Genomic DNA, 19996 nt, shown 5'->3' with positions numbered 1-19996 from the left:
AACAGAGGCCAAACCTGAAGAGCCCTGAAAATAGCACAGAGTTCTAAAATATTGATTGGAAACCTTGCCTCGAGGTTTCCAAACCCCTTGTGCTGTCAGATCCCCAGACAGCTCCCCAACCTGAAAGGCTTGCATCTGTTGTGATCACAGTCCAGGTAGGACAAACAAAAGAAGCCCCTTGAACTATCAACTTGTACCTCCTCACAATGCACAGAGGTATTAAATTTGATTAAAGAGGTAGTATCCTCTAACATATTCGAGTCCTCCATAGCTTGCGCCTTTAATACGGACTGTGAAAGATTAAATGGCACCTTAATACACCAATGGCCGAGGCACTTACCACCTCCTACGGCCTGGACCACGGAGAAACAGTTACGTCTTCAGCAAATGCCGTTCGGCAAAGAGGAAGTTGAAAAGGCCACACATGGAGTGCCATGCAGGACCGCCCCTGCACTATAGAAAAAGTACGCCAAAAAAGGCTGCGCCGATCTTCACCCGACTGTTCGCACATTGCTAGAGCCTGATCTCACACATGACGTAGCATTGACACAAAGATATTATGCATAAATCCCCCCTGTTCAATAATCTCCTTTCCAGGGATATTAACCCTTGATTCTATACAGATAAAAGACACGCTGTGACCCTGTCTTCTTGCGTTATATGTGTATAAATGAAACGATCTTACCAGAATCTATGCCGTGGATTCTGTGACAGGTTAGTAGAATCGCTCCTGACATGGACTTGAATGAAGGCAGGCAGCAAAACTCGTCAACGCTGATTGCCAAAGAGCTGTTAACATGAGTCGGGATGGTTTTGCAAAGACGACACTCCTTGCATCTCCGGACTAACTTTCATCCATGCTCTCACTGAAAGGCTGACAGGATTACTTAAAACTCCAGTCCCATTTCGAAGAGTACTACCCTCCTTAAGAGACTACTCTGAATCTTCTGACACTCTGCCAACCTCCTGTGAAGAAAGGCAAAGATTGACTGGGGGATGAGGGGAGTGGGAGAGGTATTTAAGCCTTTGGCTGGGGTGTCTTTGCCTCCTCCTGGTGGACAGGTTCTTAATTCCCACAAGTAATGAATGAAGCAGTGGACTCTCCTCCAATTAAGATGAAGAAAAAAAAGTGACATTTGATTTTTAACATGTTTTTTCTTCTATATAAATAGGGTGGTTTTCACTGTATTCCAGTGCCGACGTGTTTGCACATGTGCAGCAACTCTCCCTCAGATACATGCATTGAAACCTAGGTTTTAAAGTGGCAGCATTCACTAGAGGGGATGTGCATGAAATGTATTTAGTGTTTAATGTCTCGTTAAGCACATTTTCAAAAGTAATCTGTTAATGAAATGCTTAACGCAGTTTAAATCATAGGTGCAATGCACTGCCATTAATGAGAAGAATCAGGAACATGTATACATCCAATCACTATCTGTGTCCTATGTAATGTATATTAGTAAAAATGGGTTAAACAGTGAGAAGAAACACTAATAGGTCAGTTTTAACCCAGACTTACAATTTCACTCCTTTTTCTGTTTCCATACACACTGTACTTACTGTTAGTGATTGCGTGAACAGGAACCAACGCTCTACTCTAGTATCATTTGGCATCTTAAATACAATTTTCACACTATCAGGATGGTCTGGGGTTGGCTCTGCAGGTAGACATTCAGACTTGCGCTCTTTCTCCTCCTGCAAATTCTAAAACAGAAGAAAATAGCAGTTAATTATAGGGGCCGACAACGGTAAAACTGTTGCTAAAATACAGCAAGAGAAAATGCTAAATATTTGTTAATTGTATGTAATGTCTGGGGGGAAAAATGTAAAGGAAATTTAAATTGAATCTAAAACAGCAATATCAATTCCTACTAATGCTCATTGGTATACAAGTACAAATTGCACCTTATAGCCAATAAACATTAGTATTGAGTACATGACTGCTATTGCTCTATTTGCTTCACTTTAAATGAAAGAAGCTTATTTTGTTAGAAAAATAAAAAATGCTGTTCTTTAATATGGATGGCAGAAAAAAATGGGAGTATGATATCCTTTTACATCATGGATAGCCAAGTGTCGCCCAGTGGCCCTTCGAAGAACTAAATATAGACCTTAAGGCAGGGCTTGACAAACCGAGGAACTTGGGAGCCACTGGCTCCTACAATTTTACCTCTGGCTCCTACATTTGTGGGTCATTATCCAAATATGACTTCCTGGCTCCTAATTTTTAAACAGATTTGTCTACCCCTGCCTAAAAGGGACATGAACCCCAAAAAATTCCTTTCATGATTCAGACAGATACAATTTAAAAAAATAAAAAAAAAAAAAAAAAAAAATTTCCAATTTACTTCTATTATCAAACTTGAGTCATTCTCTTGGTATCCTTTATTGTTTATTGAATGAGCAGCAATACACTACTGGGAGCCCCAGAGGCAGAACTTTTTTTTTTTTTTTTCTGCAAAGATTTTTTTTAGTGGAATTGTTTCTGAGAGTCATTTTAACCCCTTAACGACAGAGGACGTGCAGGGTACGTCCTCAAAAAAAAAGGCAGTTAACGCCTGAGGAAGTACCCTGCACGTCCTCGGTGTAGAAAGCAGCTGGAAGCGATACTGCTCGCTTCCAGCTGCTTTCCGGTTATTGCAGTGATGCCTCGATATGGAGGCATCCTGCAATAACCTTTGGTAGCCATCCGATGCAGAGAGAGCCACTCTGTGGCCCTCTCTGCACCGGAGATCGGTGGCTTTCCTTGTTGGTGGGTGGGAGCAGACTTGGGAGGCAGGTGGCGGCCATCGATGGCCCTGGTCATGTGGAGTGGGGGGAGTTGATCGGGGGGCACGCACTCACACGCGCGTGCACGGGGAGGGAACCGCTACACTACAGAAAAATATAATAAGGAATATAAGTTAAAAAAAAATGATCAGTTGCCAGTACTTAAGATGGCCCCCAATAAGGCAGATGGGGAGGGTTAGAGAGCTGTTTTGGGGGGGGGGGGGGATCAAGGAGGTTGGGGGCTAAGGGGGGAATGCTACACCGCAGCATATGTAAATATGCTAAAAAAAAATTGAATTTTCTTTCATGTAATTAACAAGAGTCCATGAGCTAGTGACGTATGGGATATACATTCCTACCAGGAGGGGCAAAGTTTCCCAAACCTTAAAATGCCTATAAATACACCCCTCACCACACCCACAAATCAGTTTTTACAAACTTTGCCTCCAAGGGAGGTGGTGAAGTAAGTTTGTGCTAGATTCTACGTTGATATGCGCTCCGCAGCAAGTTGGAGCCCGGTTTTCCTCTCAGCGTGCAGTGAATGTCAGAGGGATGTGAGGAGAGTATTGCCTATTGAATGCAGTGATCTCCTTCTACGGGGTCTATTTCATAAGGTTCTCTGTTATCGGTCGTAGAGATTCATCTCTTACCTCCCTTTTCAGATCGACGATATACTCTTATATTTACCATTTCCTCTACTGATTCTCGTTTCAGTACTGGTTTGGCTTTCTACAAACATGTAGATGAGTGTCCTGGGGTAAGTAAGTCTTATTTTCTGTGACACTCTAAGCTATGGTTGGGCACTTTATTTATAAAGTTCTAAATATATGTATTCAAACATTTATTTGCCTTGACTCAGAATGTTCAACTTTCCTTATTTCCAGACAGTCAGTTTCATATTTGGGATTATGCTTTAAATTATCATATTTTGTCTTACCTCAAAAATTTGACTTTTTTCCCTGTGGGCTGTTAGGCTCGCGGGGGCTGAAAATGCTTCATTTTATTGCGTCATTTTTGGCGCGGACTTTTTTGGCGCAAAAATTCTTTTCCGTTTCCGGCGTCATACGTGTCGCCGGAAGTTGCGTCATTTTTTGACGTTATTTTGCGCCAAAAATGTCGGCGTTCCGGATGTGGCGTCATTTTTGGCGCCAAAAGCATTTAGGCGCCAAATAATGTGGGCGTCTTATTTGGCGCCAAAAAATATGGGCGTCGCTTTTGTCTCCACATTATTTCAGTCTCATTTTTCATTTGCTTCTGGTTGCTAGAAGCTTGATGTTTGGCATTTTTTTCCCATTCCTGAAACTGTCTTATAAGGAATTTGATCTATTTTGCTTTATATGTTGTTTTTTCTCTTACATATTGCAAGATGTCTCACGTTGCATCTGAGCCAGAAGATACTACAGGAAAACCACTGCCTGCTGGATCTACCAAAGCTAAGTGTATCTGCTGTAAACTTTTGGTAGCTATTCCTCCAGCTGTTGTTTGTAATAATTGTCATGACAAACTTGTTAAAGCAGATAATATTTCCTTTAGTGATGTACCATTGCCTGTTGCAGTTCCCTCAACATCTAAGGTGCAGATGTTCCTGATAACATAAGAGATTTTGTTTCTGAATCCATAAAGAAGGCTTTGTCTGTTATTTCTCCTTCTAGTAAACGTAAAAAGTCTTTTAAATCTTCTCTCTCTACAGATGAATTTTTAAATGAACACCATCATTCTGATTCTTTGGACTCTTCTGGTTCAGAGGATTCTATCTCAGAGATTGATGCTGATAAATCTTCATATTTATTTAAGATGGAATTTATTCGCTCTTTACTTAAAGAAGTACTAATTGCTTTAGAAATAGAGGATTCTAGTCCTCTTGATACTAATTCTATACGTTTGGATAAGGTTTTTAAAGCTCCTGCGGTTATTCCAGAAGTCTTTCCTGTTCCTAATGCTATTTCTGCAGTAATTGCTAAGGAATGGGATAAATTGGGTAATTCATTTACTCCTTCTAAACGTTTTAAGCAATTATATCCTGTTCCGCCTGACAGGTTAGAATTTTGGGACAAAATCCCTAAAGTTGATGGGGCTATTTCTACCCTTGCTAAACGTACTACCATTCCTACGTCAGATGGTACCTCGTTTAAGGATCCTTTAGATAGAAAAATTGAATCTTTTCTAAGAAAAGCTTATCTATGTTCAGGTAATCTTCTTAGACCTGCTATATCATTGGCTGATGTTGCTGCAGCTTCAACTTTTTGGTTGGAAACTCTAGCGCAACAAGTAACAAATCGTGATTCTCATGATATTATTATTCTTCTCCAGCATGCTAATAATTTCATCTGTGATGCCATTTTTGATATTATTAGAGTTGATGTTAGATTTATGTCTCTGGCTATCTTAGCCAGAAGAGCTTTATGGCTTAAGACTTGGAATGCTGATATGGCTTCTAAATCAACTCTACTTTCCATTTCTTTCCAGGGAAACAAATTATTTGGTTCTCAGTTGGATTCTATTATTTCAACTGTTACTGGTGGGAAAGGAACTTTTTTACCACAGGATAAAAAGTCTAAAGGTAAAAACAGGGCTAACAATCGTTTTCGTTCCTTTCGTTTCAACAAAGAACAAAAGCCTGATCCTTCGTCCTCAGGAGCAGTTTCAGTTTGGAAACCATCTCCAGTCTGGAATAAATCCAAGCCTGCTAGAAAGGCAAAGCCTGCTTCTAAGTTCACATGAAGGTACGGCCCTCATTCCAGTTCAGCTGGTAGGGGGCAGGTTACGTTTTTTCAAAGAAATTTGGATCAAATCTGTTCACAATCTTTGGATTCAGAACATTGTTTCAGAAGGGTACAGAATTGGTTTCAAGATGAGGCCTCCTGCAAAGAGATTTTTTCTTTCCCATGTCCCAGTAAATCCAGTGAAAGCTCAAGCATTTCTGAATTGTGTTTCAGATCTAGAGTTGGCTGGAGTAATTATGTCAGTTCCAGTTCCGGAACAGGGGATGGGGTTTTATTCAAATCTCTTCATTGTACCAAAGAAGGAGAATTCCTTCAGACCAGTTCTGGATCTAAAATTATTGAATCGTTATGTAAGGATACCAACGTTCAAGATGGTAACTGTAAGGACTATATTGCCTTTTGTTCAGCAAGGGAATTATATGTCCACAATAGATTTACAGGATGCATATCTGCATATTCCGATTCATCCAGATCATTATCAGTTCCTGAGATTCTCTTTTCTAGACAAGCATTACCAATTTGTGGCTCTACCGTTTGGCCTTGCTACAGCTCCAAGAATTTTCACAAAGATTCTCGGTGCCCTTCTGTCTGTAATCAGAGAACAGGGTATTGTGGTATTTCCTTATTTGGACGATATCTTGGTACTTGCTCCGTCTTTACATTTAGCAGAGTCTCATACGAATCGACTTGTGTTGTTTCTTCAAGATCATGGTTGGAGGATCAATTTACCAAAAAGTTCTTTGATTCCTCAAACAAGGGTAACCTTTCTGGGTTTCCAGATAGATTCAGTGTCCATGACTCTGTCTTTAACAGACAAGAGATGTCTAAAATTGATTACAGCTTGTCGAAACCTTCAGTCACAATCATTCCCTTCGGTAGCCTTATGCATGGAAATTCTAGGTCTTATGACTGCTGCATCGGACGCGATCCCCTTTGCTCGTTTTCACATGCGACCTCTTCAGCTCTGTATGCTGAACCAATGGTGCAGGGATTACACGAAGATATCTCAATTAATATCTTTAAAACCGATTGTTCGACACTCTCTAACGTGGTGGACAGATCACCATCGTTTAATTCAGGGGGCTTCTTTTGTTCTTCCGACCTGGACTGTAATTTCAACAGATGCAAGTCTCACAGGTTGGGGAGCTGTGTGGGGATCTCTGACGGCACAAGGAGTTTGGGAATCTCAGGAGGTGAGATTACCGATCAATATTTTGGATCTCCGTGCAATTTTCAGAGCTCTTCAGTTTTGGCCTCTTCTGAAGAGAGAATCGTTCATTTGTTTTCAGACAGACAATGTCACAACTGTGGCATACATCAATCATCAAGGAGGGACTCACAGTCCTCTGGCTATGAAAGAAGTATCTCGAATTTTGGTTTGGGCGGAATCCAGCTCCTGTCTAATCTCTGCGGTTCATATCCCAGGTGTAGACAATTGGGAAGCGGATTATCTCAGTCGCCAAACGTTGCATCCGGGCGAATGGTCTCTTCACCCAGAGGTATTTCTTCAGATTGTTCAATTGTGGGGGCTCCCAGAGATAGATCTGATGGCCTCTCATCTAAACAAGAAACTTCCCAGGTATCTGTCCAGATCCCGGGATCCTCAGGCGGAGGTAGTGGATGCATTATCACTTCCTTGGAAGTATCATCCTGCCTATATCTTTCCGCCTCTAGTTCTTCTTCCAAGAGTAATCTCCAAGATTCTGAGGGAATGCTCGTTTGTTCTGCTAATAGCTCCGGCATGGCCTCACAGGTTTTGGTATGCGGATCTTGTCCGGATGGCATCTTGCCAGCCATGGACTCTTCCGTTAAGACCAGACCTTCTGTCACAAGGTCCTTTTTTCCATCCGGATCTGAAATCCTTAAATTTAAAGGTATGGAGATTGAACGCTTGATTCTTGGTCATAGAGGTTTCTCTGACTCCGTGATTAATACTATGTTACAGGCTCGTAAATCTGTATCTCGAGAGACATATTATAGAGTCTGGAAGACTTATATTTCTTGGTGTCTTTCTCATCATTTTTCTTGGCATTCTTTTAGAATACCGAGAATTTTACAATTTCTTCAGGATGGTTTGGATAAGGGTTTGTCCGCAAGTTCTTTGAAAGGACAAATCTCTGCTCTTTCTGTTCTTTTTCACAGAAAGATTGCTATTCTTCCTGATATTCATTGTTTTGTACAAGCTTTGGTTCGTATAAAACCTGTCATTAAGTCAATTTCTCCTCCTTGGAGTTTGAATTTGGTTCTGGGAGCTCTTCAAGCTCCTCCGTTTGAACCTATGCATTCATTGGACATTAAATTACTTTCTTGGAAAGTTTTGTTCCTTTTGGCCATCTCTTCTGCTAGAAGAGTTTCTGAATTATCTGCTCTTTCGTGTGAGTCTCCTTTTCTGATTTTTCATCAGGATAAGGCGGTGTTGCGAACTTCTTTTGAATTTTTACCTAAAGTTGTGAATTCCAACAACATTAGTAGAGAAATTGTGGTTCCTTCATTATGTCCTAATCCTAAGAATTCTAAGGAGAAATCATTGCATTCTTTGGATGTTGTTAGAGCTTTGAAATATTATGTTGAAGCTACGAAATCTTTCCGTAAGACTTCTAGTCTATTTGTTATCTTTTCCGGTTCTAGGAAAGGCCAGAAAGCTTCTGCCATTTCTTTGGCATCTTGGTTGAAATCTTTAATTCATCTTGCCTATGTTGAGTCGGGTAAAACTCCGCCTCAAAGAATTACAGCTCATTCTACTAGGTCAGTATCTACTTCCTGGGCGTTTAGGAATGAAGCTTCGGTTGACCAGATCTGCAAAGCAGAAACTTGGTCTTCTTTGCATACTTTTACTAAATTCTACCATTTTGATGTATTTTCTTCTTCTGAAGCAGTTTTTGGTAGAAAAGTTCTTCAGGCAGCGGTTTCAGTTTGAATCTTCTGCTTATGTTTTTTGTTAAACTTTATTTTGGGTGTGGATTATTTTCAGCAGGAATTGGCTGTCTTTATTTTATCCCTCCCTCTCTAGTGACTCTTGTGTGGAAAGATCCACATCTTGGGTAGTCATTATCCCATACGTCACTAGCTCATGGACTCTTGTTAATTACATGAAAGAAAACATAATTTATGTAAGAACTTACCTGATAAATTCATTTCTTTCATATTAACAAGAGTCCATGAGGCCCACCCTTTTTTGTGGTGGTTATGATTTTTTTGTATAAAGCACAATTATTCCAATTCCTTATTTTATATGCTTCGCACTTTTTCTTATCACCCCACTTCTTGGCTATTCGTTAAACTGATTTGTGGGTGTGGTGAGGGGTGTATTTATAGGCATTTTAAGGTTTGGGAAACTTTGCCCCTCCTGGTAGGAATGTATATCCCATACGTCACTAGCTCATGGACTCTTGTTAATATGAAAGAAATGAATTTATCAGGTAAGTTCTTACATAAATTATGTTGTTTTTTTTTTACAAAAAAACTTTTATTTTAGTACTGGCAGACTTTCTGCCAGTACTTAAGATGGTGGGGACAATTGTGGGGTGGGGGAGGGAAGGGAGCTGTTTGGGAGGGATCAGGGGGTCTGATGTATCAGGTGGGAGGCTGATCTCTACACTAAAGCTAAAATTAACCCTGCAAGCTCCCTACAAACTACCTAATTAACCCCTTCACAGCTAGCCATAATACACGTGATGCACAGCAGCATTTAGCGGCTTTCTAATTACCAGAAAGCAAAGCCAAAGTCATATATTTCTGAACAAAGGGGATCCCAGAGAAGCATTTACAACCATTTGTGCCATAATTGCACAAGCGGTTTGTAAATAATTTCAGTGAGAAACCTAAAATTGTGAAAAATGTAACTTTTTTTTTAATTTGATCGCATTTGGCGGTGAAATGGTGGCATGAAATATACCAAAATGGGCCTAGATCAATACTTGGGGTTGTCTACTACCCTACACTAAAGCTAAAATTACCCCAAAAAACTCCCTACATGCTCCCTAATTAACCCCTTCACTGCTGGGCATAATACACGTGTGGTGCACAGTGGCATTTAGTGGCCTTCTAATTACCAAAAAGCAACGCCAAAGTCATATATGTCTGCTATTTCTGAACAAAGGGGAGCCCAGAGAAGAATTTACAACCATTTATGCCATAATTGCACAAGCTGTTTGTAAATAATTTCAGTGAGAAAGTTTGTGAAAGAATTTGTGAAAAAGTGAAAACGATTTTTGTATTTGATTGCATTTGGCGGTGAAATGATGGCATGAAATATACCAAAATTGGCCTAGATCAATACTTTGGGATGTCTTCTAAAAAAAAAATATATACATGTCAATGGATATTCAGGGATTCCTGAAAGATATTAGTGTTCCAATGTAACTAGCGCTAATTTTGAAAAAAGTGGTTTGGAAATAGCAAAGTGCTACTTGTATTTATGGCCCTATAAAACTTGCAAAAAAAGCATAGAACATGTAAACATTGGGTATTTCTAAACTCAGGACAAAATTTAGAAACTATTTAGCATGTTTTTTTTTTTGGTGGTTGTAGATGTGTAACAGATTTTGGGGGTCAAAGTTAAAAAAAAAAGTGTGTGTTTTTTTAATTTTTTCCTCATATTTTATAACGTTTTTTATAGTAAATTATAAGATATGATGAAAATAATGGTATTTTTACAAAGTCAATTTAATGGCGAGAAAAACGATATATAATGTGTGGGTACAGTAAATGAGTACGAGGCAAATTACAGCTAAACACAAACACTGCAAAAATAGCCTTGGTCCCAAACGGCCAGAAAATGGAAAAGTGCTGTGGTCATTAAAGGGTTAAAATAAAATTCAATTTTAAATTAAGCAGTTAGACTAAAGCACCAGTTCAATTACAATGTGTTGGTTAACTGGAGAATAAAACATTTTTTTAAATTTTATAATATAGTGCAGTAGTTGAAAATTCCACTGCAAATTAGCTGGGGGGGGGAGAAATAATTGTAAAATGTCTAATAAATTTTTCCTTTTCTCTTGGTCTAACATAGAAATGTAGTAATAAACAAAGGTGCATTGTTAATAAGAATGTCTTACATTAAAAAAAAACAAAAAAAAACATCTTTACAGACTGAGAAAGGGGGTGAGTTTAAAAAAAATCTGAGGGCCAGTCAACAATCAATGCACTGCTGCTCGGCAGCGCTACTGCATATTTGACTGTTCACTTCAAACAGCACTTTGCTCTGGAAAACTTACACAGAGCAGCAAGAGCACAACTCTGTTTGAAGAGAACAGTAATGTGGAGCAGCGCTGTAAAGTTAAAGCACTAAAAGTTCCTGCATGTGTCCCGTTCTTTCAGCAGACATGTTGCATTTACTGCAATGACATTTCAGACCATAGCATGTTCTGCCTTGGGGCAGTCAGCTAACTGAAATCATTGGCTTACCAATGTGAGGAGGTATATATGTGCAGCCACCAAGCATCTTCCAGCTCCTGTGCCTATCTAGGTATACTTTTCAACTAAGGATACCAAGAGAATGAAGCAAATTACATAATAGGAGTAAACTGGAAAGTTGTTTAAAAGTGTGTGCTATCTGAATCATGAAAGAAATTTTTTTAAAGGGATGTTTGGTGGTTGAGTAAACAAGGTAATCAAAGAAGCCCTCTAGAGGAGAGGAGCAGCAGCCAGAGGTGTACAGTGCAACCTTTCTTAAAAGCAACCCTGCACTATTGGGCATTTTTAGAAATTATATGTTTTATATGTTATGTGTTTTATAACCATAAATTTGCATGCAGCCCTTAAAAGGTCCATGAAACCCAAATGTTTTTCTTTCATGTGTTAGAAAAAGAGTATGCAATTTTAAACAACTTTCTAATTTACCTCTATTATCTAGTTTGCTTCATTCTCTTGATATTGTTTGCTGAAAAGCATATCTAAATAGGCTCAGTAGCTGATTGATGGTTGCACATAGATGCCTCATGTGATTGGCTCACCCGTGTGCATTGCTATTTCTTCAAAAAAGGATATCTAAAGAATAACGCAGATTAGATAATAGAAGTAAATAGAAATGGCGTTTGAAATTGTATTCTCTATCTGAATCATGAAAGAAAAATGTTGGGTTTAGTGTCCCTTTAAGGCTCCTAAAATACTGATCTTCTTTAAGCCACAAGAACTCAAACCGTTAAAATACATTTTACGGTGAGATTTTATTTCCAGCAGGTATATATATTTCTGTTTCCCTGAACTGTGGATTTAAAACAATGTTTCCCTAGAAAAGTAGCTATCAGCTTAAAGCTTCTTTGGGAAACTGAATAAATAAGGAAACGTATGCTTACCTGATAAATTTATTTCTTTTTTGACACGATGAGTCCACGGATCGTCTAATTACTATTGGGAATATCACTCCTGCCCAGCAGAAGGCGGCAAAGATCACCACAGCAAAGCTGTTAAATATCACCTCCCTTCCCTCCCAACCCAGTCATTCGACCGAAGTAAAGGAGAGAAAGGAAGTAACAAGGTGCAGAGCAGTGTTCCCTCTAAGGACAGCTTTGTGTGCAGCCCAGCAGTGAAACAGTTAACAAGAGAACCATACCTTGCCATATGCATTGTGCAGTGTTTGCTAATTGCAGGGTGTGGTTACCTAATTAACTGTTTCACTGCTGGGCCACACACAAAACTGGCCTTAGAGGAAACACTGGTGCAGAGGTGTCTGAAGTTTATATATACCATATATGTCTAAAAGAATAGGGCGGGCCGTGGACTCATCGTGTCAAAAAAGAAATAAATTTATAAGGTAAGCATACATTTCCTTTTCTTTTTAATGACACGATGAGTCCATTGATCAACTAATTACTATTACTAATTACTATTGGGAATCAATACCCAAGCTAGAGTACACAGATGATACGAGAGGAACAAGACAGGGAACTTAAACAGAAGGCACCACTGCTTGAAGAACCTTTCTCCCAAAAGAGGCCTTAGCCAAGGCAAAAGTATCAAATTTATAGAACTTTGAAAAAGTGTGAAGAGAGGACCAAGTTGCAGCCTTGCAAATCTGTTCCACAGAAGCTTCATTTTTGAATGCCCATGAAGAAGCAACAGCCCTCGTGGAATGAGCCATAACTCTCTCTGGAGGGTGCTGTCCAGTTTCATATGCAAAACGTATTATACTCTTCAGCCAAAAAGAAAGTAGTATCCGTGGCTTTCTGTCCCTTACGTTTTACTGAGAAAACCACAAACAAGGCAGAAGACTGACGAAAATCATTAGTCGCCTGCAGGTAAAACTTTAAAGCACGAACCACGTCCAAATTGTGCAGAAGCCGTTCCTTCTGAGAGGTAGGATAAGGACACAAGGAAGGAACAACAATCTCCTGATTAATGTTCAGGTCAGAAACTACTTTAGGAAGAAATCCTAATTTAGTAGGTAAAACTACCTTATCCGAATGAAAAATAAGGTAAGGAGACTCATACTGCAATGCCGAGAGCTCTGACACTCTACGAGCAGATGAAATAGCAACAAGAAACAAAACTTTCCAAGATAACAACTTAATATCTAAGGAATGCATAGGCTCAAACGGAGCCCCTTGAAGAACTTTAAGAACTAAATTAAGACTCCATGGAGGAGTAACTGGTTTAAATACAGGCCTGATCCTGACAAAAAGTTTGCACATCTGGAACATCTGCCAGACGTTTATGTAACAAAATAAACAAGGCATAAATTTGACCCTTTAGGGAACTAGTCGATAATTCTTTCTCCAAACCCTCTTGGAGAAATGACAGAATTCTAGGGATGCTAACTCTGCTCCAAGAGAAACCCTTGGATTCACACCAATATAGATATTTACGCCATATTTTATGGTAAATCTTTCTAGTCACAGGCTTACGAGCCTGAATCATGGTCTCAATGACCGAATCTGAAAATCCCCACTTGGATAGAATCAAACATTCACAATCTCCATGCAGTCAGCTTCAGAGAAACTAGATTTGGATGAAGGAAGGGACTTTGAATTAGAAGGTCTTTCCCTCAACGGAAGTCTCCAAGGTGGAAAAGACGACATGTCCAGATCTGCATACCAAATCGTGCGAGGCCAAGCCGGTAAAATGAGGATCACTGAGGCCTTCTCCTGCTTGATTCGAGCAATGACCCGAGGAAGAAGAGCAAACGGAGGAAATGGGTATGCTAAACTGAAGGTCAAAGGTACTGCCAGGGCGTCTATCGGTACCGCCTGAGGGTCCCTGCACCTCGACCCGTAACTTGGAAGCTTGGCACTCTGCCGAGATGCCATGAGATCCAATTCCGGCTGACCCCATTTGAGAATCAGGCTGGAAAACACTTACGGATGGAGTTCCCACTCCCCCGGATGAAAGGTCTGCCTGCTCAGGAAGTCCGCCTCGCAGTTGTCCACCCCTGGGATGTGGATCGCTGACAGACAGCAAGAGTGAGTTTCCGCCCACTGAATTATTTTGGTTACCTCTGTCATCGCTAAGGAACTCCTCGTTCCTCCCCGATGATTGATGTAAGCCACTGAAGTCATGTTGTGCGACTGGAACCTGATAAACTGGACCGAGGCTAATTGGGGCCAGGCCAGAAGAGCATTGAAGATCGTTCTCAGCTCCAGAATGTTTATAGGTAGAACAGACTCCCTGAGTCTTTAGGGAGCCCCAGACTGCTCCCCATCCTAGAAGGCTGGCGTCTGTTGTCACAATCACCCAAGAAGGTCTGTGAAAGCAGGTTCCCTGGGAGAGATGATCCAGAGACAACCACCATTGAAGAGAATCCCTTGTCTCCTGCTCCAGTAGTATTCGAGGAGACAAATCTGCATAATCTCCGTTCCATTGCCTGAGCATGTTTAACTGCAAAGGTCTGGTGTCCATTCCCGCCACCATCAGCCCAATTACCTCCATGCACTGAGCCACTAATGGCCGAGGAGTGGACTGAAGAGCTAGACAAGTATTGAAAATCTATGGTCCCCAAGAAAGTTAACCTTGTATTTGAAATTAAGGAACTCTTTTCCAAATTTACCTTCCATCCATAAGATCATAGGAAGGATAACAACACTTCTGTGTGGGATCTAGCTAGTTGTAAGGATGGCGCCTGGACTAGTAGATTGTCCAGATAGGGCGCCACTGCAATGCCCCGTAACCGAAGAGCCACAAGTTGGAAGCGTTTGTCTAGAAAGGCAAACCTTAAAAACTTGTGATGATCCCTGTGAATGGGAACATGCAAATACGCGTCCCTTGAATCCACCGTTGTCATAAATTGACCCTCTTGGACCAAAGGGAGAATGGAACGAATAGTTTCCATCTTGAAGGAAGGTACTCTGAGGAATTTGTTTAGACTCTTGAGATCTAAAATTGGCCTGAAGGTTCCCTCTTTTTTAGGAACCACAAACAGATTGGAATAAAATCCCAGATCCTGTTCCTGTATCGGAAAAGGAACTATCACTCCCAGGTCGGAAAGGTCTCTTACACAGCGTAATAACGCCTCTCTTTTGTCTGGTCTACAGATAATCTTGAAAGTAGAAACATGCCTCTGGGAGGAAAACTTTTGAACTCTACTATGTATCCCTGGGACACTATGTCTACTGCCCAGGGATCCTGAACACCTCTAACCCAAGCCTGAGTGAAGAAGGAAAGTCTGCCCCCCTACAAGATCCGGTCCCGGATCGGGGGCAGGCCCTTCATGCTGTCTAACTCAATAACAGGCTTCTTGGATTGTTTTCCCTTATTCCAAGACAGATTGGGTCTCCATGAAGGTTTAGACTGTTCCTGCTTGGAGGCGGAAGAGGAAGAATTTCCCTTGAAATTTCGAAAGGAAAGAAAATTTCTCTGTCGTCCCTTTTGTTTGTTTCTCTTATCCTGAGGGAGAAGATGACCCTTACCTCCCGTAATAGAGATTATTTCCGTCAAGTCCAGTCCAACAAGGTCTTCCCCTTGTAAGGAATCTCTAAAAGCTTAGACTTAGAGGATACATCCGCAGACCAAGGTTTTAACCATAAGGCTCTGCGAGCTAGAACAGAGAAACCTGAAATCTTTGCTCCCAGTTAAATAACTTGAATGGAAGCATCCGTAATAAAGGAATTAGCCAATTTAAGAGCTTTTATCCTATCCTGGATTTCTTCGAGGGGAGTGGTGTCTGTCGTAATAGCATCAGATAGCGCATCAAACCAATATGCTGCAGCACTAGTGACGGTAGCAAGGCACACAGCTGGCTGCCATTGTAAGCCCTGGTGCACATACATCTTTTTGAGTAACCCCTCTAATTTTTTGTCCATAGGATCTTTGAAAGCACAACTATCCTCTATGGGTATAGTAGTTCTCTTATCTGAGGTGGAAACAGCTCCTTCCACCTTGGGGACTGTTTGCCAAGCCTCCTTAACCGAGTCGGCTATGGGAAACATCATTTATAATATAGGAGATGGAGAAAACATAATTTATTCTTACCTGATAAATTCCTTTCTTCTGTAGTGTGATCAGTCCACGGGTCATCATTACTTGTGGGATATTAACTGCTCCCCTACAGGAAGTGCAAGAGGATTCACCCAGCAGAGTTGCTATATAGCTCCTCCCCTCTACGTCACCTCCAGTCATTCGACCAAGGACCAACGAGAAAGGAGAAGCCAAGGGTGTAGTGGTGACTGGAGTATAATTTAAAAAATATTTACCTGCCTTAAAAAACAGGGCGGGCCGTGGACTGATCACACTACAGAAGAAAGGAATTTATCAGGTAAGCATAAATTATGTTTTCTTCTGTTAAGTGTGATCAGTCCACGGGTCATCATTACTTGTGGGATACCAATACCAAAGCAAAAGTACACGGATGACGGGAGGGATAGGCAGGCTCTTTATACAGAAGGAACCACTGCCTGAAGAACCTTTCTCCCAAAAATAGCCTCCGAGGAAGCAAAAGTGTCAAATTTGGAAAATTTGGAAAAAGTATGAAGCGAAGACCAAGTTGCAGCCTTGCAAATCTGTTCAACAGAGGCCTCATTCTTAAAGGCCCAAGTGGAAGCCACAGCTCTAGTGGAATGAGCTGTAATTCTTTCAGGAGGCTGCTGTCCAGCAGTCTCATAAGCTAAACGAATTATGCTACGAAGCCAAAAAGAGAGAGAGGTAGCAGAAGCTTTTTGACCTCTCCTCTGACCAGAGTAAACGACAAACAGGGAAGACGTTTGTCGAAAATCTTTAGTTGCCTGTAAATAAAATTTAAGGGCACGAACTACATCCAGATTGTGCAAAAGACGTTCCTTCCTCGAAGAAGGATTTGGGCACAAGGATGGAACAACAATCTCCTGATTGATATTCCTGTTAGTGACTACCTTAGGTAAGAACCCAGGCTTAGTACGCAGAACTACCTTATCCGAGTGAAAAATCAAATAAGGAGAATCACAATGTAAGGCTGATAACTCAGAGACTCTTCGAGCCGAGGAAATAGCCATTAAAAATAGAACTTTCCAAGATAACAACTTTATATCAATGGAATGAAGGGGTTCAAACGGAACACCCTGTAAAACGTTAAGAACAAGGTTTAAACTCCATGGTGGAGCCACAGCTTTAAACACAGGTTTAATCCTGGCCAAAGCCTGACAAAAAGCCTGAACGTCTGGAACTTCTGACAGACGCTTGTGTAACAGAATGGACAGAGCTGAGATCTGTCCCTTTAAGGAACTAGCGGATAACCCCTTTTCTAAACCTTCTTGTAGAAAAGACAATATCCTAGGAATCCTAACCTTACTCCAAGAGTAACCTTTGGATTCGCACCAATATAGGTATTTACGCCATATTTTATGGTAAATCTTTCTGGTAACAGGCTTCCTAGCCTGTATTAAGGTATCAATAACTGACTCAGAAAAACCACGCTTTGATAAGATCAAGCGTTCAATTTCCAAGCAGTCAGCTTCAGAGAAGTTAGATTTTGATGTTTGAAAGGACCCTGAATCAGAAGGTCCTGTTTCAGAGGTAACGACCAAGGTGGACAGAATGACATGTCCACCAGATCTGTATACCAAGTCCTGCGTGGCCATGCAGGCGCAATTAGAATCACTGATGCTTTCTCCTGTTTGATTCTGGCAATCAATCGAGGAAGCATCGGGAAAGGTGGAAACACATAAGCCATCCTGAAGGTCCATGGTGCTGTCAAGGCATCTATCAGGACCGCTCCCGGATCCCTGGATCTGGACCCGTAGCGCGGAAGCTTGGCGTTCTGTCGAGACGCCATGAGATCTATCTCTGGTTTGCCCCAACGTCGAAGTATTTGGGCAAAGACCTCTGGATGAAATTCCCACTCCCCCGGATGAAAAGTCTGACGACTTAAGAAATCCGCCTCCCAGTTCTCCACTCCCGGGATGTGGATTGCAGACAGGTGGCAAGAGTGAGACTCTGCCCAGCGAATTATCTTCGATACTTCCATCATTGCTAGGGAGCTTCTTGTCCCTCCCTGATGGTTGATATAAGCTACAGTCCTGATGTTGTCCGACTGGAACCTGATGAACCCCCGAGTTGCTAACTGGGGCCAAGCCAGAAGAGCATTGAGGACTGCTCTCAATTCCAGAATGTTTATTGGAAGAAGACTCTCCTCCTGATTCCATAGTCCCTGAGCCTTCAGAGAATTCCAGACAGCGCCCCAACCTAGTAGGCTGGCGTCTGTTGTTACAATTGACCAGTCTGGCCTGCTGAATGGCATTCCCCTGGACAGATGTGGCCGATAAAGCCACCATAGAAGAGAATTTCTGGTCTCTTGAATGGAATGAAGGACACGGCATGCATTTTGAAGTTTTGTTAACCTGTCCTCTGTCAGGTAAATCTTCATTTCTACAGAATCTATCAGAGTCCCCAGGAAGGGAACTCTTGTGAGTGGAAAGAGAGAACTTTTCTCTTCGTTCACTTTCCATCCATGCGACCTTAGAAATGCCAGTACTATCTCTGTATGAGATTTGGCAGTTTGAAAGCTTGAAGCTTGTATCAGTATGTCGTCTAAGTACGGAGCTACTGAAATTCCTCGCGGTCTTAGTACCGCCAGAAGAGTGCCCAGAACCTTTGTGAAGATTCTTGGAGCCGTAGCCAGTCCGAATGGAAGAGCTACAAACTGGTAATGCCTGTCTAAAAAGGCAAACCTTAGATACCGGTAATGACTTCTGTGAATCGGTATGTGAAGGTAAGCATCCTTTAAATCCACTGTGGTCAAGTACTGACCCTGTTGGATCATGGGCAAAATTGTTCGAATAGTTTCCATCTTGAACGATGGAACTCTTAGGAATTAGTTTAGGATCTTTAAATCCAAGATTGGCCTGAAGGTTCCCTCTTTTTTGGGAACTACAAACAGATTTGAGTAAAACCCTTGTCCTTGTTCCAACCGCGGAACTGGATGGATCACTCCCATTAACAAAAGATCTTGTACGCAGCGTAGAAACGCTTCCTTCTTTGTTAGGTTTGTTGACAACCTTGACAGATGAAATCTCCCTCTTGGGGGAGAGGATTTGAAGTCCAGAAGGTATCCCTGAGATATGATCTCTAACGCCCAGGGATCCTGAACATCTCTTGCCCAAGCCTGGGCGAAGAGGGAAAGTCTGCCCCCCACTAGATCCGGTCCCGGATCGGGGGCCCTCAATTCATGCTGTCTTAGGGGCAGCAGCAGGTTTTCTGGCCTGTTTGCCCCTGTTCCAGGACTGGTTAGGTTTCCAGCCTTGTCTGTAGCGAGCAACAGCTCCTTCCTGTTTTGGTGCAGAGGAAGTTGATGCTGCTCCTGCTTTGAAATTACGAAAGGAACGAAAATTGGACTGTCTAGCCTTGGCTTTGGCCTTGTCCTGAGGCAGGGCATGACCTTTACCTCCTGTAATGTCATCAATAATCTCTTTCAAGCCGGGCCCGAATAAGGTCTGCCCTTTGAAAGGAATATTAAGCAATTTAGATTTAGACGTAACATCAGCTGACCAGGATTTTAGCCACAGAGCTCTGCGTGCCTGAATGGCGAATCCTGAATTTTTAGCCGCAAGTTTAGTTAAATGTACTACGGCATCTGAAATAAATGAATTAGCTAACTTAAGGAATTTAAGTTTGTGTGTGATGTCATCTAGTGTGGATGATTGAAGTGTCTCTTCCAGAGACTCAAACCAAAATGCTGCTGCAGCCGTGACAGGCGCAATACATGCAAGAGGTTGCAATATAAACCCTTGTTGAACAAACATTTTCTTAAGGTAACCCTCTAATTTTTTATCCATTGGATCTGAAAAAGCACAGCTATCCTCCACTGGGATAGTGGTACGCTTAGCTAAAGTAGAAACTGCTCCCTCCACCTTAGGGACCATTTGCCATAAGTCCCGTGTGGCGGCGTCTATTGGAAACATTTTTCTGAATATAGGAGGGGGTGAGAAAGGCACACCGGGTCTATCCCACTCCTTAGTAACAATGTCAGTAAGTCTCTTAGGTATAGGAAAAACGTCAGTACTCGGTACCGCAAAATATTTATCCAACCTACACATTTTTTCTGGGATTGCAACTGTGTTACAATCATTCAGAGCCGCTAATACCTCCCCTAGTAACACACG

The 19996-nt window shown here is 41.5% G+C and overlaps 1 protein-coding gene across 1 annotated transcript in view; it reads right to left on the bottom strand.

Moving 5' to 3' along the window:
• FAF2 (Fas associated factor family member 2) overlaps positions 1–19996 on the bottom strand; it is a 130852-nt gene that overhangs the window by 6532 nt on the left and 104324 nt on the right. Inside the window, exon 10 of the mRNA XM_053717038.1 lies at positions 1561–1704. Coding sequence (XP_053573013.1) covers positions 1561–1704 — 144 coding nt within the window. The remainder of the gene's footprint in view (positions 1–1560; positions 1705–19996) is intronic.

This window comes from Bombina bombina, chromosome 6 (assembly GCF_027579735.1).
Source record: "Bombina bombina isolate aBomBom1 chromosome 6, aBomBom1.pri, whole genome shotgun sequence".
Taxonomy (NCBI): Eukaryota; Metazoa; Chordata; class Amphibia; order Anura; family Bombinatoridae; genus Bombina; species Bombina bombina.
Note: the sequence above shows the minus strand (reverse complement) of the source record. Positions and strands in the feature narration are given on the sequence as shown.